Genomic DNA, 27,454 nt, shown 5'->3' with positions numbered 1-27,454 from the left:
TAGAGCCACCCCAACACACTGTTCAAGAACAGGATTTAAAAAAAAAAAAAACACCACATAAAATTTATTAAATGAATTTTTGCTAACCACTTCTCTTCAAGGACTGATAAATGTTTTGAATTTTGGCTAACCACTTTTCTCTAAGGATTGATAAATGTTTTAAATTCTCTGATTAAGACTGTGTCCCTCAAGATGTTGTTCTCTTGTTTTATCAAAGGTGTAGAGTTATTGTCCACTTTGAGACTTATACCCCTCACGATTTTGTCCTTCCTCCCACAACAGTGGAGAAAAAGGCATCTACACATTAAAAAAAAATTATTCCTTATAAGCACATCTCCATGTGTTTTCCCAGGTAATGTGGGACTCTAGGATTACTTGTCCTTTTGGTCCTTCATACAATGCTTTATTAATAATGGTCTCAATTGCTAGACCTTGAATGGATTGTTGAATTGTTTAATTTTGTGCAATTCCTAATCTAAATTAGGGAAAGGAAAGGAAAGTAAAAGGTTTCATACATATATATATATATATTTCTTCTATAGTTTGAGGATATAATCCTATTGTAATTTGTCTAATGCCTCGTTGGTTAACATTTCATCCATTTATAGAACCCTTGATCGGATTAATTATGTTGCAACAATTATACACTTTATTTGATCCAATCAATGGGGCCTAGAAATTGAAGCAACATAACCTAACTCCAAGAAAAAAAAAAAGTTGATGTTTTTGAATGGTATTTTGTGTCATACTTATTTCTATTATCATAATTGCTGCAACTTCTTGTAAAATTCTTAAGGTGTCTTCTTATTTGCACTTTGTTTGAAACTACTATTGTTTATAATTTGAATAAGAATGATATTCCCTTTGTCTGTATACTATTAATGAATCTTTTCAAACATCATAAAAAATTAAAATAGTCTATTTGTTTGGAGTTTTAATTTTTAGAGTTCATAACTCTTTATTCATTCTTTCATAGATTTGATCCATTTGTAGATAGTTTCCATTTGTAATTCTTTAGGCTACTTTGTGACTATTTTCTCGAAGTAGTCTCATTTCAATAAATTTATTTTTACCTATAAAAAAAAAAAAAAAATTGTTTAGAGTCTCTACTGATAGCAATGGAATCCGGCACAGAGCCTGTCACAGAGCCTGCAATGGAGGTCGTCATGAAACCACCAGAGTCCATTTGGAAGTCCATGTAAAAATTGCCAATCCTTAAAATACTTTCACTTCCTTTTTTTTTTTTTTTTGGGTCTCATCTCATTTTAAAGTTAAATCACCACTTATTTTTGGTTTGTTTGTTTTTATTATTGCAAGATGTGATCGGGTATTACGATCATCAGATTTACCACTTACTTTAGAGAAAGGTGTGAGCCATTGTTTAGATTTTATTTTCATTTTATTAGGTAATTTTTTTTCTTTCATCAAATTGAATAGATTTTGTGTATTTATTGCCTTTTTATTATATATAATATGATTTTTATCAAACAAGTTTTATAGATAGGCTGAAATTCTTATAATATGATTTTTTTTTAGAAGTCAATATAGCAAGCAATATATTTATATTTTTTAATTTCTTATTACATGATTATTTGTTGTTGATATCAATATTTTATAACGGATTTAATTTGTTATGGCTTTTGTTTGGTGTTTTATTCCATGTAATCTATATTCTTTAATTAAAAGCAAAATTTGCTGTCAAACATGAAATTGGATACAAGAGAATTCATCCGTTCAAATTTCTATGTAAGTCTATCTTTACTTAACTCTGTTTTTTTTTTTTAGCTCAAAAATTTGGATATTTTTTCATTAATGAATTGAGGTTTTGGCTTAATTTTGTTTTCAACCATTTCAATTATTGAATTCATTACTTTTGCATCACCATGTAATCAGGGCTGAGGTTGGCCAAGTAATTTTGGGGCACATTTAAATTGGGACATTATATATACATATATATATATATATATATATACACATATATTAATTAAAATCTATTCTTCTAATTTGTTTAGATGCAAATTTTTTGAATGATTTTTTTTATTAGTGAGTTATTCATCTAAATTTTTTGGGAAAATTTTCTTATTTATTGAGAGAATTTCACATAATTTTTTTAATTATAGTTGTGTTCATTTCTAGTAACAAACTATCTAGAGAACCCTTTTGAGGCTCAATTAACTTTTCACAAAACTTATTTATTTATTTTTTCTTTTTGTTAACAACTAGTTTATATATAAAATTAGAAAGATAAAATTTTATTTAAAAAATAAAAAGAAAGAAATGACTAGATAGTGGTCCATTTACACTTTGCTAATTTTTATTTATTTATTTATTTTGTCTTTGATAAACAATTATTTTGAGTAATACTAGGATATGACAAAATATCACAATATTTTCACAACATTCCTAATTAGCATTGCAAACAAATTAAATTAAATATTGTGGTGGACCCATGTGTGAGTTGGTGTGTTAATATACAAATGTTGTGAAATTATTGTAAAATTTTGTTGTGCCCATTGCATTACTCAATAAATTACTTGAGAAGTGCTAACGTCTACAACATTTTCATAACAAATCCTAGATAGTAAGTTGTTTTGGTTCAAATTTGAATCAACAACTAAAATTATTTTTTTCCCTCTACTAATAACTAATAACAACTTATCACTTAGAATGTTGTGAGAATATTATGGACATAACAATTTTTTTTTTTTTTTTTTTTTTTTTTTTTTTTTTTTTTATGTATTGGCTAATTCTTTAGGTCTAATTAATATTCTTATAGTTATAAAAAAAATCCTTATTAGTTAAAGTTCGGAAGCATTGTTCCACTTAGGGGCCTTAATTAGGCGACTGCCTAATTGGCCTAGTGGTAGAGTTGGCCTTGCATATAATATTAGCACCAATGCATATTAGTATTAGCTCAAAAACCATGAAACAATTTATAAGCTCTAATAATAACAATAACAACATATTATTTCATTAAAAATAACAACTAATTAGTTAGTGTCAGTCACATATATTATTTTCCTTAATTCTATTATATCTAAAATCATACTAGATGTTACTTCTTTAGTTGACATTTTATTTTTATTATTTCTACTAATAAGTTGGAAGGGTTTTGGGGGATTTACTAGAAAATTTAATATATAACTGGAACCCACACTACAAAAAAAAGGTTCTATGGCCACGTTTTTAAAATGCGGCTATATGTCAAAAAAACGTGGCTATAGCCTATAGCTGCGTTTTTTTAGGCCGCGTTTTTCCATGTGGCCTAAAACCTGTGACTATAGGACTGATGAGCCTATGGCCGCACTTTTTCAAACGCGGCCCAAGACCAGGCCTATAGCCCCGTTTAAAACGTGGCTATAGCTTTCACCTTAGGCCACGTTTTAACCGTGGCCATAGGTCTTGGTCTTGGGCCGCGTTTGAAAAGTGCGGCCATAGGACCCTTGTTGGCCATCACTAAGGTTCTAAATTTGAAGCTTACAAATCAGTCAAAATTTGATAATAATATGTGCAATTTCATTATAAAATTTTACATGCAATAAGATTACAAATCATCCCTCTGACCTCTTGATTGTCATCTAAGAGTTAAATCACATGCAAGGACGTGGGTGAGAGAGCCAACACACAAAAACCAAATTAATTTGAACAAGAAGTTTTGATTGGCACTACTAAGGGAAAGGGAAAGTTCTGATTGGCGTTCTAGAAGTGCCAATTAGCACATTCCCTAAAACTAGTGCCTTCCTATGTCAAAATGAGTTGGAAGGGGTTCTAGGGGATTTACTAGAAAATTTAATATATAACTGGAACCCACAGCTAAGGTTCCAAATTTGATGCTTACAAATCAGTCAAAATTTGATAATATATGCAATTTGATTGAAAACTTTTATTCTCAATTTTTTTTAAGCAGCAAAGAAAATTTATTTGAGGTTTTAATTGTACACTATGAGCTTGATGTGCAACATCCACAATTTGCAGCCCAATTTGATAATTTTATGTAGAAAAGCAAATAAAAACAAGGGATTTGAATGGTATTCGGTGCATTAAAGATGAAGAACAAAGAATGTTAGTCAATGTAGAGCAAATAAAAGAGAGATGGAAAAATTATTTTGATAACCTTTTTAATGGAAACTGCGCGCGCCTGAAATGAGACTGTTGGGCTCAACCTCACTTGGGCTCACAATTTATTTATAAAGTGGGCTTTAGGATTTCCTACTTTGGGTCGTTCTCGGCACAGAGACTCAAAGTAATATTCCTCCTCTCTTCCTAAATGACTGTTTTTTCTCTCTTTTTTCTGAACCCCTTCTTCTTTCCCAACTTCTTCTATTTATAGCTTTAAGTTAGTGGGGATATCATGATTACTGCCATTGTTAGTGCAATTGAAAGTCCAATATTATCTGTTATAAGTGGATGTTTAGGTGAGAGTGGAAAGTAACGATTATGGCCTTGGAACTTGGTTCCAACTCAGGTGAATTTGCTCGGTAGTGATGTTCCCCGAGCATCCTATGGTACGCCCGGACAAGGTTTCACTGATTGTTCGGGAAGTATTATGCCAAGCATAGTTCAGGAGCCGAGGCCCCAAGACTCGTATTTTTTGAAGGCAATTCCAACAGAGCTTAGGGCGATGGGGCCGTGCCATTGGGCCTGAGCCCAGGCCCATCTGGGTCTTGGGACCTCGGTGCCATACAGAAACAGTATGAAAGATGGAGTGATTTGGGTAGTCCAATGGAGGATAGAAATCGTAGATTTGTCCAAAGAATTAGGACGATTAAAATAAAGAATGCATTAAAGAAGATGAAAATGGGAAAGGTCGTGGGACCGGATGGAATCTCCATTGAAATTTGGAAGTGCGTAGGTGATCTAGGTTTATACTAGTTGAAAAACCTTTTCAGTGAGGTCTTAAGTGTTAACAAAATGCCTAGTGAGTAGAAAAAAGTACTTTAATACATATTTACAAGAACAAGGGGATAATCAAAACTAAACAAATTACCATGGAATTAAACTTATAAGTCACATTATGAAACTTTAGGAAAGAGTAATTGAATATAGGTTAAGATGGGAAACATCAATATCGAAGAATCAATTATGCCAGGAAGATCCACCATAGAAGCTTCTTACTTAGATGACTAATGGAAAAATATAGAGACATGTGAAGATCTAATCATATGGTTTTCATTGATCTTGAGAAAGCATATGATGGGATCCCTAGAGAGATTATGTAGTGAGTTTTAGAGAAGAAAGTTCCTCTAAAATATATTTAGTTGATTAAGGATATTTATGATGGAGTGGCAACTAGGGTGAGAACAAGTGTATAAGTCACAAGTGAGTTTCTATCACCATAGGTTTGTATCAATGATTAACATTAAATTGAAACTTGATTTATAGAAAATCGAGTTTCAAAACATGGGCATTTCCCTAAATAGTTTCAGACATGGGACATTTTGATGGAAAATTTTGATGAAAGGGGTAAATGCCCATTTTGGCCATGTTTGTTGGCGTGGAGTGGTAAATCTTGCCGGCTATAAAGTCCAAGATTTATCGGTGTGGTGGCATGGGTTTGCTTGTCGGTGTGGTGGCGTGGTTGTTGTTGAGATTGGCATGATGGGTTTGCTGCCATGGGTAATGGGTTTATTGATCAGTGTGGTGGCGTGGTTGTCAGTGAGGTCGGAGTGATGGGTTTTTAGATCAGCATGGTGGCATGGTTGTTGGCAAGATTGGTGGTGGTTTTTTGTGGTTCTTGCGGTGGGTTTCTCTTGGTGGTTGTCAGTGTGGGTTTCATCTAAGGTTGTCAGCATGGGTTTCTCTTGCTGATTCTTTCGGTGGTTGCTTTTTTGTGGTTGTTTTGTTTTGGTTTTTTTTTTTAAGAAACTTTTGTGGTTGTTGCTAGTGGGTTTGGCAGTTTTCTTATTGGGTTTTGGTGGTTGGAATGGTGGTGGGTACTGTGATTATGGTGGTGGTTGGGTTTTTTCACTTGATGCTGTGGCTGGGTTTGCTTGGTGAGGGTGGTAGCTGGGTAAGGTTTGCTTGGTGATGGTGGTAGCTGAGTTTTCATGTGGTGGCTTAATTTTTCTCAATTATTTTTTATGAAGAGGAGGAGAGACAGAGAGAAAAATGAGAGAGGAGAGGAAAAGAGAGAAATAGGTGATGAAATTAATATTTTAATGAATAGATGAAATAAATAAAAAATGGGATGTTGGATATATTGTAAAATAGTATGGTATAATTGATAAAGTAGATTTTTGAAATGGTAAAATAGAATAGAATAATATTTTCCATTGTGAATGCTCTAATCTGAGAATTGTATTGTGAGAATGTAAATAATTTCTCATTGATTCCCTAGAAAGGTTCCCCCAAAGAACACCAATGATGGGAACACAGAGTTGAAGCCGCGCACCATAAGAATGGATGGTAGCACAGAAAGGTTAGTGACATTAGTCTACTGAAGTATACCTAGAAGTTAGAACAGTGGCCTATATGAAAAGATATTTCGTGTGCTTTTAGCAAAAGATAAATATTTTTTTTCATTTTACTATTTATTTAATTTTTTTATAAATAATTTAGCTTTAATGCACATTTAAAATGAGCTGAATTTTTCAGCTTATTTACACTTTCATTTTATTTTTACTATTATTTATAAATCTTATTATATTTTTTAGTGCTATTCATAGGTCTCACTATACTACATAACTAACTTTTACATTTATCTATAATACTTTTAACAAAAAGTTTTTAATTTCAATTAAATAAACTGTCCCTAAACAAAAACTTAAGTTTTTTTTTTTTTTTTTTATAATAAATCAACTTTAATTTTTTGTGAATTAAAATAATTTTTTTATATACAAAATAAAAATTTTACTTCAACTTAATTTCAATATATATATATATATATATGTGTGAAATTCCCCCTAAAAAATTAAACTTCAACCCTCCCTCTCACGCTATAAAAGTGCTTATATATCACATGGTAACGCTAGGAGCACGGTGATCTAATTCTTAAATACGCATGTTTTTAACTTTTTATCATATTTATAATTTAATTTAAATTTTTTTATTTAATGGATAAGGTTTTTTCCAACTCTCAATCTCAGCCGTCCATCTTACCATGCGAGCTCTATCATTGTACTTATCATCACATTTGCCCTTTCTAAAAATAATAGCTTCGGACGGGGACAGAAAGCGTTGTGAGCTTCGATGGCAGCGGCAATGGAAGTTTGTCGTTGCCGGTCTGTGTTAAGAAACCTGGATTTCAGAGGTTGGGATCCAAACCCAAACCCCCTCTATTTGGGCATCAGAACCCCAAAATTCATTGATTTCAAACAACGGCATGCGTCGAGCCGCTGAGGTTAGGAATTTCAGAAATTACTGCTTCAACAACGCCTCTCCTATAAAAAAAAACTTAACCCTAAGTCCCTAACCATGACTATTCCTATGCCATTTTCAAGTCCTCTCTTTCTTTGCTTAAATTTGATTGTTACTTGGATCTATTATTATTTAGTAGTGGATTGTTAACGATCAGATTGAAAGCTTTAATTTAATATCTCTATTCTTTTGCTTTTCAATTTGATTGTTACTTCGATGGTTGGATCAATTTTTGTTTATTAATTGATCTTTTGCCTTTTGTTTCTACAAGATTCAGCATATTTGCTGCTCTGCTTTTAGCGATCCGTTTGAGGATTTCAATTTGGGCAACTCTTGAATGCACATTGGACAGGTTAGGCTTCTGGGCTTTTATCTCTCTATTCCTTCGTTTTTCTATTTTTCAAATTTGATTGCAAACCTCATAAGAGAAACCAAGGAAGTTTGATTTCGATTGGCCTCATAATATGTGTTACATAAATTGTTGAGGCCTTTCAATTTTACTCCATTAGAATCTTTAGAGTAGGCAGTATGCTTATCTGTGTTAATAGCATCTCACAAACTCATCTCCCCTGTTATTTTAACCTAATTGGAATTTGTTACACAAATCCTTCTTTTACATATTATTTTAAGTCAATTCAATATTAATTTTCTATTTATTATATCTGTTTAATACTCTTCACCCCAATCCTTCCTTAAATCATAACAAGATCATCTTAGAAATATTTGAAGCTAAAATAATTTCCCTTTTTTTTTTTTTTGGGGGGGGGGAAGTTAAGTGGATTTTGAAGCTAATGGATTTTTTGTTTGTGTATGTGCCAGAGATGAAGCACTCGTTTTCTTTGGCGCATTTCATGCGCTTCTTATCTTCCTCAATACAATTCTGGGTGCCATAATTGGTATACACTTTCAAGCCTTGAACGTCTCGCCACTTGAAAAACATCTGGGTATCATCTTGCTTTTCATAATGGCTACAATGGTCTATATCATTGCATATTTGGAGATAAAATTACAATGGCAAGATGCTGCCTACCTTTTCATATTCAGGCTCATTTGTCTGGTTTCTGGAATTCTTTCTGTTGAGCTATTTGTCACATTAATCATTTTTCCTGTTTGGTTATTCATGGTTAACTTATGTCCAATCCTGATCATTGGGGTACTGTGTCATTGGTACCAAGGAATTTATGAGGGTCTCTATGACACAGCTGATATGGTACTCAAGGCAGTACATATCTTGTATAACAAGATTTATGGATTACTTTATTGGATGTAAGCAAAATTTTCACTTACGCAATTTTCCCTGTGGAAGTTTGAATTATTTTCACTTTGTTCAAAGTAAGGTTAGTTATATTAATTTCAACATATGTTTTTATACTTATCTAATGATCTCACATCCAACTGCTTAGATAATAAAATTTGCAATGCAATTTTTAAAATTTTCAGCAACTAGATGAAAGGTTAAAAGGTATAGGGAAAGCTAGATTTCCATTCTTTTTAAACCAGATGGAAGCCAGAACATTAGGACAACGCATCTGACCCAACCACAGCAGCCATAATAGAATACTACAAATAGGCAACACAGTTGCCCTAGCTTAGAACAAAAAACATGCATATATAGTCATGGTGCTACTTTAGTCCAATTGATTATGTCTGTCAATATCTGGGAATGGACCCTTATAACTGATGTTTACAAACTTTTATGGTTACTAAATAGGATCACAATGCTTGTGATTCCTTTCCTGTGTAGTAGTCATAGCTGGTCTAAGAGTTAAAACTGATTGCATTATCCTTTTTGTGTTGCATTCCCAAGAGTGGCTATTGCTTTATCTGTGTTTGCACATGAGCAGTAGCCCTCGATTTGGTTCTTTTGGATCCTGCTCTATCTAGTGTCAAAATGACTTGCCACTACAGCACTTACCAATTCTGGATCCTTTCTCTGCTAACCATCTATCTAGATTATTGGCCTTTAAAACACCCATATGAGAGGTCATTGTGTACTTCTGCTATTTATCACTGTCTAAGAAACTGCATGTCTATTGTTTTAAGTTGACTCATAATATGTTCTACAGAGAATTGATACGCTACAAAAAAAGATTCCATTAGGATGATCCAATAAGGCTTGTTCCATGTCTTGTATCAAATTGATGCATTGCTTGTCTTAGTTATCTACCATTTTGAGCCTTAAGATTTTGTTACTCACTCTTCTTATGTTGATACATGCTCATGTTTATGCTATGTTCCAGGGACACATTGGATTAAGTGTTGCAGCTGCAGATAATGACTAGAAGAAGATGGTTGCTGAGAACAAAATGCCTCAATTAGGATTGCTGTTATTTGAATTGTATTAGGATTGTTGTTATCAATAAGTAACCACGTGATGATACAACTTCCCTGTTATCTTGGGATAGGAATAGTCGATTGGTAGGTTGTTCTTGTAATTTGGAATTTCACAGATTATGTATTTAAGGATAAAGTGAATAATAAGGGGCATCAGATTAAAATTCCAGAAATTTCTCTCTTCTTAATACGTTCTTGGAGGGTTGTCACCTCGAATACAACTAATTCCTACTCTTATTTTACCAGTACACAGCAGTTTACATGAGATGGAAAGCATGTGCTTTGGAAAGATTCACAAAATATATGAAATTGATTAGTTTTGAAACCTACGTACTGTGAGCACTTTGAGAAATGGTTTTAATACCCAGAGGAATGTCATGAATAGAAGTATGATATTGTAGCGAGTCCCAATGCACCTTTGGTAGCTCAAAATAGGGAGTTTGCCAGTCGGAGGTTGCAAGGACGTCCTAATAGAAGTACTGGATCTGTATAAAATGTAACATTTTACTAAAATGGCTCATACTCATGCCCCATCCTACTTATTGTATATTAAAAAAAAAAAGAAAAAAAAAAAGTCTTACTTATTGAGTTATTTTTGATAGGTTCTACTTATTGAGTTCTCTCACCAGCCCCTTTATCTTCTTCTTTCAGATGTTGATGCAAATTGTGGATTGGACTAAAGCCAGTTGCAATTAAACACTTTATTATTTTGATTTTGGGTATTATAATTTTTTTTAGATTGATGGTTAAATTTCATTTTACTTTATTATGACTGGTCTCAAATTAAGTAGATTAATATATATTGGTTAGATAATTTGATAAATTATATAGACAGATAGACACGTCTAAGTTGAGCACATAGTGGCCTCACACTCTTTGGGCCCCTTATTGGGTTTGTGGTGTGACAAAAAACTTAGTGGGTGTCTTTAGGAAATTATGTGAATAAGCGAAAATTTTAGATAAATTGAAAATTCAATATATAAATTATGGTATACAGAAAAATATAGAAATAGAAATGGGTATAGTTAATTATAGATAAATGTCTTAAAGAAAAAGTGGTTGAGGTTGGGAGGATAGTGATGGAATGTTGTTAATGACACTTGTTTTAGGAGAAGAGACAATTGACATGGTCTTGAACACTCCTCAAACTAAAGTTACGAGAATCAATTAGACAAATTTTGAGAGGACATGAATCATGAATGAATTGATTTAGGGGTACCAAACAGGGAAATGATTTTTATTGAATGAGGCTTGAATGGTTAAAAATATAGTGGGAGTTTTGAAAGAGTTAATGGGGGCCAAGGTTATGGAGTAAAAAATGAATTATGAGATGTTATTATGGACTTTACAACATAGGATTTGACATTAATGAACACTTGGTTTAAGAAGAGGGATTCCCACATTTAATTTAATTGATAGTAGATAAATTTCATCCTTATTTGAAAAGCTAATGGTAGATTTTTTAAAAGTTGTAAGATGATGTTAGGAGAGATCATAACCACTCAATATTGGTTGGTGGTACTAGAATCTCCTCAACTCCCATTCATTAAAATTGCGTTGGAAATGGGAGTTCCAACTCCTACCTCCCCCGTCTGGTGCAAAAATAATCATGTCAAAAATCAAAGCTTTCTGAACCACAACACAGGCAAACAATTCCAGGTATAATTCCTTCAAAGGAGTAGGACCACTCCAAGGATCGTGCCAAAACCGAATACGATTGCCCTCTCCTGTTGCATACACCACATGACTGAAAAAATTGTCTGCACCTTTCCTAATTTTCTTCCATAACCCACAACCATGAGTCCCTCTCACATCTCTAGTGCACCAACCTCCACTATCCTCTCCATAGTTGGTGGCTATTACCTGACGCCATAAATGAGTAGCTTCCTTCCCAAACCACCAAAGCCACTTCCCAAGTAGAGCTTGGTTAAAAAGCCCAATCTTCCGAATCCCCAAACCCCCCATCTCCATCGACCAAACAACCTTATCCCAAGCAACAAGCAGATATCTGAAAACATCATTAGAACTCCCCCACAGGAAATTCCTCTGAATCCTCTCTAGTCTGTCTGCTATGTGTTGCGGAATTGTAAACAGCGATAGATAATAAGTTGGGAGACTCGACAAAGTACTCTTCAATAAAGTAAGTCTACCTCCTTTTGACAAATACAACAACTTCCAAACAGCGAGCTTCTTCTCCACCCTCTCTAAAATATGATTCCAGATTGAAACATCCTTAAAATGAGCCCCAAGAGGCATTCCCAAATAAGACATAGGCAAACGCCCAACCTTACAACATAGAATGCGAGCCAAAGCACCCAAATTCCCAACCTCACCAACTGGCACAATTTCACTCTTGCCAACATTTACTTTTAAGCCTGTAATAGCTTCAAAAAAGATCAACACCATCCTTATATATAATAATTGTTCTCTAGATGCATCACAGAAAAGAATAGTATCATCAGCAAACAGAAGATGAGAAATATGCAAACCTCCTCTTGCATTGGGGCTTGCCTGGAACCCCCTAAGAAAGTCACCCTCTTTTGTCCTCCTCAATAAACTACTCAACACCTCCATCACCAACAAGAACAAAAGAGGAGATAAAGGATCTCCTTAACGAAGACCACATGAGCTACCAAAAAAGCCAGTCGGGGACCCATTAATAAGCACCGAGAAACGAACTGTAATGATACAAGCCTTCATCCAACTCCCCCACTTCTCCCTAAAACCCATCCTCTCCATTAAGTAAAACAAAGCATTCCAATTTACATGATCATAAGCCTTCTATATATCCAACTTAATGATCACACCTGAAACACCACTCTTCAATCTACTATTCAAACATTCATTTGCTATAAGAACAGAGTCAAGAATCTGTCTTCCACCTACAAAGGCATTCTGAGAGTTGGATATAAGTTTGTCCAAAACACTTCGAAGCCTAGAAGCCAACACTTTTGACAGAATTTTGTACAAACTTCCCACAAGGCTAATGGGCCAAAAATCTTTAATATTGACAGCTTTAATCTTCTTAGGTATCAAACATAGAAAAGTAGCATTCAAAGATTTCTCAAAGATGCATTGGCTATGAAAGTCTGCAAAAAAGGCCATAACATCCTCTTCTATCACACCCCAACACTTTTGGAAGAAAGCTATGGTAAAGCCATCAGGACCAAGAGCCTTATCACCCTTAACCTCCCGAAGAGCAGCAATGATCTCCTCCCTATCAAACTCCCTTTCAAGAGAAAGCCTATCAGACTCATCCAAACTAGCAAAATCTAACCCATCAACAGTGGGCCTTCAATCCTCAGTTTCCTGATAAAGACTCTTATAAAACCCCACCACCTAATCCTAAATATCTGATTCAGCTTCATACATAATGCCATCAACCTCCACACCCCTCATGGTATTAGCTCGTCTATGTGAATTAGCAAGCCTGTGGAAAAACCTAGTGTTATTGTCTCCCTCCTTTAAGAACAAAGCCCTTGATTTCTGCCTCCAAGAAATCTCCTCCAAGGAAGCTAAAGATTCGATCTCTGCCTTAATCTCAATTTTTCTTGCTTTATCTGCCATAGTCGGCACTTGCAGACCTTCTCTCATATCTAGATCCAACAGCTCAGATAACAAACATTTTTTTCTAAAATGCTCATCCCCAAAAACATGTTTATTCCAATGCTTCAAGTCTTTTTTAAGAGCCTTGAATTTACATGCGAGAACATAACTAGGGGATCCCACAAAATGATAACTGTTCCACTAGCCCCTAACTTGATCCACAAAACCCTCCACTTTTAGCCACATGTTCTCAAATTTAAAGGGAATTTTCCCCCTCGCCATGCCTCCTGCCTCCACTAGAATAGGACAATGATCAGACACCACCTGAGGGAGAGGCTTTTGAATTACATCCAAGAAGTGTTCTTCCCAATTAGCTGAAACCAAAACTCTATCTATGCGAGACATAGCAGGGTTCACTAAATCTCTAAACCACGTATACTCACCCCCGACCAAAGGAAGATCAACCAAAAAATTCCTTTTGATAAAGTCCGAAAAATTGAACATGGCTGGACTAAACAAATTACAACCAAGACGCTTTGCCGGGTATCTAATATTGTTAAAATCACCCAAAACACACCAAGCTGAACTCCATCTCACTCTCACACTATCAAGCTCTGCCCATAAAGCATCCCTCAAACAAATCCATTTGCCACCCCTTTCAACAAGACCGAAATAGAAAAACTACCCACCACACAATCAATTTTCTCATACACTCTTGTGTCCTAAACCACAAGAATACCTCCCGCTGTGTGAATGGCATCTAAAACCACCCAATCCACAAAAGAGCTATTCCAAAGACTTTTCACAGCAGCAGAATTGGTACAGTTCAATTTGGTTTCCTGAAAACACACAACCTCACACTTCCATTCCTTAAGTAAGTTCTTCACAGTATCCCTCTTATGAGGATTGTTAAATCCTCTCACATTCCAAGATAGAAGTCTCAAATTCATGGGCAACCATTAGAGCCCAACTCACTGAATTTCATAATCTCCCTAGTTCGTTTACCAGCTTGACCATCATAATTAACTGCAGAAATTAAATTCCGTAATTCCCTCATACCTTTTGTAGAGGAAGAAGCAATGCGACGAAGGTTGCCTGCCGCAGCTTGTTTCTCCCACACTTTCTCAAATCGTTGAAAAAATTCAACACACTGCCTCTCACAAGAATCTATGGGGAAGCCCACCCACTTACCGAAGCCCTTAACCTTCTTACTTAACCAAGCCGAAGGTTCCAAATCATCCTCCACAGAGATGTCAACTGGGTTAACTTCCTCAGTCATTAACACCAAACCCCCATTAGAATCCCATTGAGCCAAAGGTACATATTCCATCAACTGCTGCTCCTCCTCATCCTATCCGACTTCGTGGGATTGACCCAATTCAACAACAGCGTCTCTTCTTCGAAAGAATTCGAAACCATCTCAGAAATAGGAGAAAACTTGTTTTGTTCTAGTAAAGGCTAATGGCAAGACACCTCAGCCCTCTTTACTGGTGTCGTCGAACACTCCGCCACAACATTAGTGAATCTAGAATGATAACCGGAGCTCGACCCATGCGAAACCTCCACAGCCCCATTTATTGGACACCCCATCGCTGGATCGCTGGCAACTAAGACAATGGAAGGAGCCCCCACCACAGCGCTGCTACCTGTACAACCCATCGGAGCAAAATCCTCCTGCATTGCCCTATCGGGTTCTTCACCGGAAGTTAAACAAGCCCCTCCCATCTCGCCGGTACCACCCATCTGAACAAAACCCATCTACACCGCCGTGTCAGAACTTCCATCAGAAGTTGGAAGCTCCCCTCCCATCTCGTCGGTACCCATCTTTGACTTCTCGACACTGACTTGTAAGCCCGATCCCTCACCACGCTCATAAGATCGTGACAAGCCTTGTAATTTCAGGTGGGTTAAATCACCAGTATGATCCTTTTCGGCCTGTTTAATAGGCCCACCATCTGCTTGCTTAACAAGCCCGAGTTCAGTAGGTGTTATATCATCTTTAATAGACTTGGGCTGAACAAAATTGGCCCATTTCACCACACGTTGGCCCCTTCCCTCAAGATCAACTGAAATGTTTAAAGAAAAAAGGGCTTTAGTTCACTTCAAAGTAGACACACGCATTGGCCTTCTAGAGACAAGGTGAGTTGAGATATTTGTTTTTGGAATAAAATCAATCTCCCAAATCCCTCCTTCTAGTTTAACGTGCCAGCTAGTTTAGGAAATTGCTTCTTCAAATCTAAATCACTTCCTAATTTCACGTGACCATTAATGTCTTTCCAAACTTGGTTCCTTGGATTACTGGTGGGTTTTGCAAACCTACCACCGCCGGCATCCACCTCCTTCCCCAGCCTAGAAACATGTTTTCCAAAGAAAAAATCATATAACTTCCTTTCAAGAAAAGCCTAGCCACCCTTATGAAAACCTTTTGGAACACGCAAACAACCACGTCGAGCCCCATTATGATACTCAGATATTTCTACAAAACAACCACCCTTATTCAACCTACTAGAGCACTCCAAAATTTTATAATTCTCATGAAACCGTTTGAAAAAAATGTAGCTTGCTAATATCCCAACTGCGTAACTCAACCAAGCATGCAATGATCCAGTCCAAGCCAAATCTACCAACCTGGATAGAACCATGGTACCTTCCCCGTCTTTCTGTAATGGAATAAGAATCCATACGTCCTCCGTCAAAAGCCAAGAAGAAGGCCTTTGTGTCAATGCAAAAAAAAAAGCAGATTTCCCCCGTTCCCCATGTGAAGGTGAAGGCTTGGATTGTGAAGAAGGTGGCGGCTTAGGAGGATTAGGTTTCAGAGGGGGTAAGGATGGTTGGGTCGGCGTGTGGTGGAGTATGTATTAATCAAACTGACTAGGCCAATAACAAGGCTGTTGGAAAGGGATTTGAGGAGGAGGGAAGAAATAAGGAAGGTTGGGGAAGTTAACAAAATGTGGATTAGCTTGTGCATGTATTAGGGGTGGAGGTGGAGGAAGTTGTTGTGGTCTAGAGGAGAGGTGGGGCGGAGGGGAGAGGGTGGGAGCACTCATTGGGGATTAACTAGCACATACATAAATACCCATAATTAAATAAGACTCATTAATAAAACCCATGGCCTATAACTGTGGTCCATACCCAACAATTGTAAAATTACTAAAATTCCCTTGACTCAAGGATAACCAAATAAAATATATAAAAAATTAATTAACTACCACGGACACTTATTTAGCCTTAGGCTTCCAAAGAGAATATCCTTTCTTTAACCATGTTATGATTCCGCCATCACTCTTACTCTTACTTATGAATACCATAAAACTCCACATACTTTCTCTATCAAATATTCATAAAAACTCTCCTCAAACCCAAGCTAATTTTGATCAGTAACGCTTTTTTCTACAATTTTGAATCCTAGATTCACAAATCCTCCTAATCATTAACCCACCACATGCACCCAATTTATCCTACATTAGGTTGTTGGATTTTCCTATTTTATTGTTACTTAGAAAACAAACAAAATGAACTATTACAAAAAGCCAAAATTTTCAAATTTCAAATTCAAGGGGGAAGGGGCTATGTATTGTTTTGCTTGGCTGTTTTGAACTCTTTGAAGATTTAAGAAAAGAATTGGCCATTATCATTGTTGGGGCATATTCTGATTAGTATAAAAATTAGCAGGGAGGAAAAGGGGAAGGTATTTTCTTTATAACTAGCGTGGTTGTATGTTGGCTTTTAAGTTTTCAAGCTTCTCTAATCTTTATGGCCAATGATAGAAGAGATTTGAGCATCAAATGAAAACATTGTAGGAATGTGATGGAAAAAAATGAGGAAGAAGAGATGGGCCTTATTTCTTTGGTCGGGTTTCTTGTTATGCTTGTTGGTTTAACATTGTCAATGCTTGAGATTTTGACTAGAATTTATGCTTCTGATGTTGAACTTTTGGCTTTGGTTTTAATTAGGAGGGGGGGGGGGGGGGGAGGGGTAGGATTCACTTTAATTTGGGTATCAGTTGCTGAATTTGTTGAAAATTGGCCAAGTTGATGTATTTTATTTGATTGAATGGTGTTTGTGACAAATTTTCTTTTCTCAAGATTTAACATTTATTTGTATCTTACACTGTTTCTCACAAAAAAAAAAAAAAAAAAAAATTGTATCTTACACAGTCCAATTATATGTAACTTTCACTTCTATTTTTTCCCCCACCAATGGAAATAAATTCAAATACTTCTAACCATATAAATGATGCAAACAAGGGATTAAAAATCCATGAATTGCAAAGTAATGCATTCCAAATCCCTTGATTGATTTGAAATCCAAATCCATGTTCCCAAATGCAACCTAAGTGTTGGGCTCCTTAAGAATCTTATGTTAGCAAGGCCTAGTTGTGCTATTATTTTATAATATATCCGTGATGTCAACCTTCACTAAACTTAGCCTAGAAAGCCCAATCACTAGATTTGTGCATGTTTGTTAACTTGGAGGTTTATAAGTCATAATTTCTAATACAATTTACTTTGAATGCCAAGAGATTTGTAGCTCAATAGCACTAACTGGTCTCCTTTATGAGGAGAATAGAGTTCAAATTTGCCTCCATTTATTTTCTTTAGTATCTTTCACATTGTAGGGACCATTTTTGTATATGGTGTATTAGGCTGTCTCCTACAGTAATGGGCTAGGCTGCCTCCTACAGTGATGGGCCCTAGTGTTTCTGTGTAAGGGAGCTGGGGCCGGTCCAATTATAACTCAACTTGGGCCATTTTGTGCACAAACTTATGCCTTGTCTGCCAGGAGCAAACTTACAGCAAGCAGAACTGTTGCAGACGAGTTACGACAGACAGATATAATAATAACTAAAACAGAGTATTCTGACTATTTAAATAAATGGCTATGTACTCCTTACTAATAAAGCATGATTACAGTCATATTGATGTCAATCATAGAGAAAATGAAGAAAATAATACTAACTAATCAAACGGGCATAAATCAAGTTTTAAACTTAGTCTGCCACAGTAAAGCCAAAGAGGAGAGAATGCATCTTCTCAATGCAAAGAATCTCCCAAGAAAAAGATCCTGCCGTGGGGATTAATGGCTTTGAGGGAGTCGGACCTGAATGGTTATTGCCCAAAAAGAAAGAGTCCTTATTTACGTATTGGAAGAAAGTAAGATTTGAAGGGGGAGAGAGGGAAACCGATCTATTGGTGCATGCCTATTGAATTAACTCTCCTTTTTCCTTAGTTTCCTTTCTTTTCTTCTTTGTTTTCTTTCTTATCTTTTTTCTTTTCTTCTTGCTCTGTTTTTTTTCTTTGCACTCCGTAAAATGCTCTGTTTTTCGATCCCTTTCTCAGGGCACGGCAAGGGCCCTTTTATAGCGTCTGCCGTGGCTAGTGTTTTACCGTTTTGCCCCTTAACTGCCTTTGTCTGGTCTGGGCGTACTTGCCGACCACCAGGACTGTGCGACATCCACCTTTGCCAGACAGAGGTAGGTTTGTTTTGTTCCTCTGTATACCGTAACATTTCTTCTTGCCACGATATTAATGCTTTCTCTCTTTCCTCTCAAAGCATGTACCCAACGGTTCCCCCTCAAACTTGCCTCTTTTGGGTGGTCTATCATCCTAGCAGGATGTACCTCCCAAAAGGGCTTGGGCAGGAACCGCAAAATAGACCTTTTCCCCTCTCCCCACTACCAAACCATACCCCCTTTACCTCTTACCTCTAGCCTATGGCCCCACCATGTCCTATATTGGCTGGATACAGGCTGGTGGTGCCTGGGCCTTGCACATGCTTCCCTTTCAGATTTGTCCAAGAGTCTGTCTGCTGCTCATGCATCTACCGTGACCTGGAGACACTCCGTCTGCATTTTCTGACCCTTCATGTGGGCTTCTCTTTGGTTTCTCGCTCCATTTAGGAGCTGGGCTTCGTATGATGATGGGCCTTACATTTCTTTGGCCCACTTTTGATTTTCTCTATTGCCTGCCACGTTGAACCGTTATTCCTGCCGTAATAACTTAATCATGCTGGACCTCTTTTTGGGCCAGCCGTTTATCCCTTTTCTCAGTGGCCTGTCATGGGCACTGTTTCGCTTTTACTCATGGGCTCCTATGTCCCTTTGGGCATCCATGGCCCGATTACTTTCTTTGGGCTTCCTCGGCCCGTTTGCTAATTCCACACTCCCATGGGCTTTTTACTAACTTCATTGGGCTTCCTTGGCCCAATAACCTTATTTTTATCTTTGGGGCTCGTGGGCCTGCCATAAACCCCTTACTCTCTTAGTTTGCATTGCCTTGGGCTTGCAGTGACCCTTTCTTACTTTTCTACCTCATACACTGCCCATGGGATGCTATTTCTTTCTTTCCTGGCTTCTTTGAGCCCGCTTGTCTCTTCAAGACCTATTTTTTTATTTGTTGGGCTTGTGATCCATTATTCCTGCCGCTTGGGCCTAATGGGTTTCTTGCTATCCATTTTGTCAATTCTTTGTAGCCCTCATTATTGGGCTTTTCTGTCTGCCTGGGCTTTTCTCTCTACTTCAGATCTTACTTTTGCTTTCAAGATTCTCGGAACCAAGAATACTTAAAGAACAATCAGCAGAAACTTTCTTCCCAAGCTTTCTTCAGAAAGCCCTTTCTGACAGCAATTTTCTTTAAAGTAATTTTAGTACTTTTTTTTTTTTTGGTGTGTATTTTTCTCTTGGAATTCTCTCTTTGAAGAAATTTCAGCAAAGTTTAAGCCATATCTCTCTTTTTTCATTTTTGAAGTATAGCCCTCTATATATTGGGCATGAGTTGGTAGAGTTTAATTGACAATTAACCTTCTTTCCTAGCCAACCCTAATGTTTTTAAATAATCTAATTGTTATTTATTAAGTAAATATCTTATCCATTAGGACTATATCTTCTGATCTCAACCAGCTGCTTGCGGCAGAGATCTACTTCATTTAGACTTGTTTCAAAAGACAAATTGTCAAAGATTATTTCTTGTAGTAAGGGTTAATGAAATTATATTGTTAGTGGCTTGTTCATCTATTCGTGTTGAATTGCCCTCATTGTGGTAGGTATGGGAGAGAACCTAATAAAGCTGAAGGGATCTCCCTTTTTTTTAAGAAGTTAAGTGGATTTTGTGGGATTTTGATTATCTTATTGTTTAGAGGAAAAGTAATATTAAAGCTGAAAGATTTCTTGTTTGTGTATGCACCAGTGATGAAGTACTCGATTTCTTTGAAGCATTTCATGCGCTTCTTGTGTACATCGTCTCATTTCTTGCTGCGTTAATTGGTTTACACTTCCAAATCTTGAGCGTCTCGCCAGTTGAAACACATTTTGCTATGATCTTGCTTTTCATCATGGCTATAGTCATCTATTGCATTGCGTATGTGGAGTTAAACTACAACCTCAAGATGCTGATCTTCCCATAGTTAGATTGATTTGTTTGATTTCTGGAATTATTGCTATTGAGAAACTTGTTGCAATAATAATTTCTCCCTTTTGGCTATTCATGGTTAATTTATGTCCAATCTTGATTGTAGGGGTACTCCATCATTCGTACCAGCAAATTTACCAGTGTCTCTACAACACAGCTAATTTAGTACTCAGTGCAGGATTTAGCTTGTTTAAAAAGATTTATCAATTAGTTTATCAGCTATGTGACTGGCTCCTTCAAAAATTCCAATAAGCAGCTTCTCAAGCATTTTCTTCAAGTGAACAGGAAGACAATGGTATTCAGATGGAAGAAATTATGTTTAAGTGGCTTGTTATTGTTAATTAGATGTAAAGTAAGCAGAATTTTCACTTCTGCAATTTTCTGTTTGTGGAAGTTTGAATTTATTTACACTTTTGTCTAAGTAAGGTTAATATACCATATCCAACATTTTTTTTTAATACTTTACAAAAGATCTCACATCCAAATGGTTAGATAAGAAAATTTAGAATGCAATTTTGCAATTTTTCAATAACTAGATTTGTAAGGTTGAAAAGTTTTATGGAAAGTGAGATTACCTCTTTTTTTTTTTTTTTTTTTTTTTCTTTTTTTGGTGACAAACGCCAAATATTCATTTGTAAGGGAAATAAAACCAGACAAAAGCCATACGGAAATACTACAAATTGACATAATATTTGCCAAATCTTAGACCAAAAAAACACGCATATACAGTCATTGTATCACTTTAATCAGATTGATTGTGTCTCTCAAGATCTGGGAATGGACCCTTCTAACTGATGTTTGCACACCTTGTTGTTCCTTGATGGGGTAATAATGCTTGTAATTCCTTTCCTTTGTAGTAGTCAGCTGGTGTAAGAGTTAAACTCACTTGTGCATTAATTCTAGGCATTTCTGCTATTGATTAGTATCTAGGCACTACATGTCTATTGCTTGAATTGGACTCAAAATTTGTTCCACAGAGAATTGATATAGATTCCACTAAAATGATCCACTATTCCTTGATCATCTACTTGAGCCTTAAGAAAATCTCTCTCTCTCTCTCTCTCTCATCAACTAATCAGCCTGATCAAGTTTTTTTAGTACACATAATTTGCTCCCTCTCTAGTAGCTCCGAGATTTCCAAATGGAATGCTGCATAGTTCTTCTTTTTGTAGACCTTTCTTTTTGGATGAATAAGATATTTATCCGATATAGGAAACATCTAAGTAAAATAATTACATTAGGAAATCGACCCCCCTGGTGGAACTGCCTCTTCTAATCTTTGCATGCTCTGGAGTCTGCAGCACTGCGACGGTGAGATTGCGTGTCTAAAAATTCCTTTGTTGGCCACTTTTATTGATCTTCCTTCCCAAAATGGCTCGAAAAATGTCTAATAGGAATTTGAATTTTCTATCAAATTTGATGAAAATCCTTATGGAGCGAGACAAAGTGCTTATTGCTAGTTACATGGAGGATATGATTCATTTTTCACATAGACAGACCTATTACAACTAAACCATAGTAATTGGTCAAATGTGAGAATGGCTATTTCCTAGACAATAAAGATCTCTTTGATTTGAGTTATTGAGGCCCTTTTGGTAGCATCATTGGGGTTTTGCTTTTTAAAACATGAAAACTGTGATATAAAAAGTGCAGCAGAAAGTGTGTTTTGACTACTCATAATGCAAAAATAAATGTGTTTAATACTATGTTTCTATAACATTTTTTTTTTCAAAATTGAAAACATACAATTGAGTTTTGCAACCAAACAAGCCCTTAGTCTATAAAATTACAAGCAAAGTTTTCCGCCCTCTTTATAATCTATACTATCTCTCAATACTACTTCCCACACATGGCTTAATTGTATCATGTTGTTTATCTTGTGAGAATTGAACTCAAACGCAGTCACGCTCATATCCAAAATAATAAACAAATATGTAGAATGATCATAACATCAACTTGTATCTGCTCGCGAACTGTACAAAAGCTTGTTTGGTCTTTTGTTTTAGAGAGGTTATGTTTATAACATTTTCACAACACTTTCACAACAAATCTTAAGTAATAAATTGTTATTGGTTGTTACGGATAGGTAAAAAAGTAATTCAAATTGTGGATTCAAATAAGAACTAATAACTTACTATTTATGATTTGTTATAAAAGTGTTGTAGATTGTAGCACTTCTCTTTGTTTTGTTATCTAGAGGTTTTGATTTGGATGAATGGTGAAGATGGTGTGGTGCTATTCGGGTTTGCTTTGGGTGAATATGATCGGTGAGGATGGTCTTATTTGTCCATTCCTTCCCTGATACTTATAGCCACATAGAATGATATATCCTTCCCTGATTTGCTTGATAAGCAAATGCTTAAGTAAGCATTTGGTACAAAGCAAGTGCTTACTTAAGTTGTCATATATGAACTGCCTTACCTCTTCATCCTGTTACAAGTTCTGGCTCTGAGCTCAGGTCCAGCTCATTTTTTAAAATCATACGTGGAAGCAAATGAAGAGCAAGCATGGAAAGCTCTTAACTTCTGGCAATTATCAAGCAAGTTGACATCTTACAAGAATTCTGTCATTACATACTTCATCCTGCAATGAAAACAGAACGCCTAACATGCATCAGCACCATATACCTCAATAGAGCAGAATCATATTAGTCATCAACGTGGTTAGTTTTCAAAGCAAGTCTCATGAGATTCCTTTGAAGTATGATTTTGAAAATGTGCATTAAGAGATGTTCAAAAAGCGCAGATTTAATTTTTCATGGTGCAACTAAATCCAAATGATAGGGTTTTTTTGTTAACATCCAAATTAATGATTATCAAAAGAAATAATTCTTTATTACAACAATTAAAAGTCACTGAATTGGGTGTGTGGATCACAAGGCTAGTGCCACTCAATATTATGTGTCCATTTGGAACAATTTATTAGCTGAAATTAAAAACATTTTATTGAAAGTATAAAAAAATGTTAAAAAATAAGTTGAATAGTACAGTGTGACCAATAAATAGTAGCAAAAATAAGCTGAAAATAAAAATAAGCTGAAAAATTCAGCTCATCCCAAATGCACACGTAATATCCAGGGAAAAAAAAAATCAGCTATAGCGTGACTTTTTGATCACGGAAGCAAAGAAGGCTGAACTGCCTGAGAGTGAGAACTTTAAAGGAGTTATAACACAAAAACGTTTATACAATATGAATTTATCAGTGATTTGATGCAATGTTATAAATACTGTTTCAAACCCATTTCAACTTGTTCATTAAAATAAATTGTTTTGATACTGATCTATTTCAATGTATGTTTTGGAATTACCGTTAATATATATATATATATATATTACTTTTTATGAAATAATGAATTTAATGTTTTTTATATATAAAACTCAAATAAAATAAGTAGTGATTATTATGAAAAAAAAATCATTTATGATTTTTTTTTAATAAAACCAACTTTTTTTCGGTGATTGTAAACAAGCAACCACCTTCTAGGACTTTCTTTCTATGTGAAACAATGGACTTTCTTTCTCACCTACGCCATTTATTTTCTTTCTCAAATTTTGAAGACAGTATACGACATCATGAGTTACTGTTGCAATCATTTTAGGTGCTTATTGTTCCATTTAGAACAAATAATGACAAAGGATAAGGGAGCATTATGTACAACCCTGTGCGTCTAGAGAATGGTAATTAGGAACAAAGCAACTTTCACAGGTTAAAATTGGCTTATGGCGTAAACCCAACCAAGACTACCAACTTTTCATAGCCATTTTTAGGGGTGTATAGAAAACCCACCGACCCGCCAAATCCAACTCAACCCAACCCGACCTGCTAGGTTGGGTCGGTTTTTAAGGCTTGGTGGGTTGGGTTGGGTTGGGTTGGGTTACAAAAATTTTTTTATGGCGGGTCGGGCTAGGTTTGGGTCATAAAATTACAAACCCGACCCGACCCACCCATATTTAATATATATTTAAAATATATTTTATATTTAATATATATTTTTTAAATCAATTGTAGGGCACTTATTTTATATATATATATATATAAATATATATTATATTTAATAATTTTTAAAAAAAAAACCAGCTGTAGAGCAGCATTTCCTCAGTTCCTCCTACTAATACTAATTTAATATATATATATATATATACTAGTCGCCGACCCGTGCGATGCACGGGAAAACTATTAAATATAAGACAAAGTTTAATTACAAAATTAGTTGTAACCTTAGGCTACAAACTTAATATCTTTTTATTGAAGTTGAATTTTGACAAATCTACCATTAAATTACATCTTCTTCTTATATCCTCCATGCTTGCAAAATTTCAAGAAAATTAATGATAAATAACTATGGCATTAATAATTTTTTTTTTAATTGCAAGTTTTTGTAATTTAAAATTATGCATAAAATATAAGCTTATAGATCATATAGTAAATAATATCCGATTGATACAAAATTTAACATGTGTATTAAAAGCGTAAAAAATATGCAATTCAATGGTTAGATTTTCAAAATATGTTGTAATATTTATTTTATTGAGTGAATTTGTAACCTTAAGTTACAACTAATTTTGTAGTTAAATTTTATCCTTAAATATGAGTTATTGCATATTCTATTAGGGTAGTTTAAGAGATTATTTTAAATCTCCATTTCATTATATTTTAGCTGGAAAATACTATATTGTCCCATAAATATTGGAACACAAATTGTCTTTTAACGCAAATGTTTATGAAGTTGCATTTCAATCATAAACTCCCCACAAAAATAATATAAATCAACCAAAAAAACAAACTTCTATGAACAACTACTAATGTGAGTTTCATATTTTGTTGTTATTTCTATAGTATAATATAGTCACTAACTCATGCAATGCACAGTACAGTTTAATTAAAATTATATATATTTATTCAAATTTGTATGGAAAAAAAAAAAACTAATTAATTCAATTTTCAATCTCTCTATTAATTCACTTGTTGTGAGTTTTATAGACAAACTTCATAAACAAAAATGATAGAGAACATCATACAAACATATAAAGGCAAAGCAAATAATGATTTTTTTGAATTTAATTAAGAATAGTTGTATCAATAGGAGTCAAGGTTTTATGTTTCAGTTTGGATGTTTCTTTTCAGTTGTATCAAAATAATTACATACAATAAATGATATATCAATTTTTATTAATTGATAATAATAATAATATAATAGATGTACATGGCCTAACTCCTCTGAGGTAACCAATTAGACTCATAATTAAAAATTATAATAATCTACAATAAAATGCCCCAAACAATTTCACAATATTTCTAAATTAGTATATCAACTCAAATAAGAACAATATAATGCATTAGGACTTGGGCTTGAGCCATATCTGTAACATTTATTACTATAAATTTTTTTGGGTAAAAAAAATTACATATGATACAATCATAAGTGAGACCAAAAATTAGAAGTATTTGATGAAGTAATTAAATTGAAATATTGTACTACCTTCCAGATAAGGATTCTGAGCATCTGTTGGTCACACAAGTTCCTTGTTAGTTTGAAAAAAGCCTGAGCACAGCATATTGTAGCAACAGGTGTTATTATTAATTTGGAGAAGTCTGCAGGCATTATAAAAAACTCATTTCAAAAACCAGTAAAAAGAAACAATAAATACGCTGGTGCTAGCGGGGGAGTAAAAAACACTAAAATGGGCATAGCTATACATCCACAATAATAAGATTCAAATGTATATTTCATCAAATGGTTAACCACAAATAACCCAAAAGAACAATCACTTTCACTTCTCACTAAAAAATAAATCAAACAAAACAAAAGGTAAAAGTTTCAGATTCATAGAACAAAACAGATATACGCATCATCAACATGTAAAAATAAGAGTTTATGAATAGAGAAAGAGAGAGAGATATACATGGCCAAAGCGTTTGAGGTGAGCGGCATAGGCCTTGACGAACTCGTGAGGTGACACATCTTTTACGGTTCTCGCTGCCTCCATTTTTTCTTCTTTCTTCTTTCTTCTTTCTTCTGGTGCTGCTGCTGCTTGTGCTCTTGCGGCGATGTGTTGTATGTGTGTGAGAGGGTTTGTGAAAAGAGAGTATATAAGATATGTTTCAGGAATTAGGGTTAACCAAGCGCATGACTCTTTAGGGTTTTGAGTTTGTTGGTGTTATAAAATAGGAGTCGGGTTTCACATTTTAGTTTGATGTTTCTTTTTCTTTTTTTATATAAAATTTGAAAATATATTAGTGATGTGGAAAATATTTCTTTAGTATATATATAGAAATATAAAATCAAAATATTTTTTTTTTAAAATAATGCTGACATGGAAAATTGTGGTGCTAGCAAAAGCTTCGGTTTTATATATATATATATAGATAATATATTATATAATTAATAAATTTTTTTAAATAGCCAGTTCTTCCTATCCTATATAAAAACCAATTAGTTCATACAAATCCTAATAAATTACTACTGTTGTTTAGTCATTAGTGTTGTTTACCTTTAAGGAGTTACATTGATATTAATCTTTAGGTTTTTTTAATATATTAATATATTTTTTTCTACTCAATTTAATAATAATAATAATAATAAAAATTTGTCAAACCCATGGGTTCAACCCGACCCATGTGGGTTGGGTTGGGTTGAATTTTTTTGACCCACAATGGTGGGTTGGGTCAAAAAATCCCCTCAACCCGACCCAACCCGACCCATGCACAATCCTAGCCTTTTTTTTCTTTTTCTTTTTCATAGGAACTTTTCATGTAGGCTTAAATGCGTGCAAAGGCTGTCATTTACGTGAAATATTCTTTTTTCTTTGATT

The 27,454-nt window shown here is 34.9% G+C and overlaps 1 protein-coding gene and 1 pseudogene across 8 annotated transcripts in view; one reads left to right on the top strand and one right to left on the bottom strand.

The window, feature by feature from the left end:
• Positions 1-9,863, top strand: part of LOC126703171 (uncharacterized) — a 28,096-nt gene extending 18,233 nt beyond the window's left edge. For 2 of the 8 annotated variants that reach the window (XR_007647958.1, XM_050402103.1), the window contains one exon: positions 9,597-9,863. Coding sequence is in view for 1 of the 8 variants with exons in the window: in XM_050402103.1 (XP_050258060.1) it covers positions 9,597-9,612 (16 nt within the window). In the remaining 7 variants the exon portion in view is untranslated. Of the gene's footprint in view, positions 1-7,113; positions 7,340-7,627; positions 7,709-8,175; positions 8,623-9,596 lie in introns of those variants that run through there. The other 6 variants (XR_007647955.1, XR_007647953.1, XR_007647952.1 and 3 more) reach the window with 6 other exon arrangements.
• Positions 1-27,454, bottom strand: part of LOC126704220 (uncharacterized protein At5g50100, chloroplastic-like) — a 105,898-nt pseudogene that overhangs the window by 39,473 nt on the left and 38,971 nt on the right.

The sequence above is a fragment of the Quercus robur genome, chromosome 10 (genome assembly GCF_932294415.1).
Source record: "Quercus robur chromosome 10, dhQueRobu3.1, whole genome shotgun sequence".
Lineage (NCBI taxonomy): Eukaryota > Viridiplantae > Streptophyta > Magnoliopsida > Fagales > Fagaceae > Quercus > Quercus robur.
The sequence above is the reverse complement of the archived record's forward strand: the minus strand, read 5'-3'. Positions and strand labels throughout refer to the sequence as shown.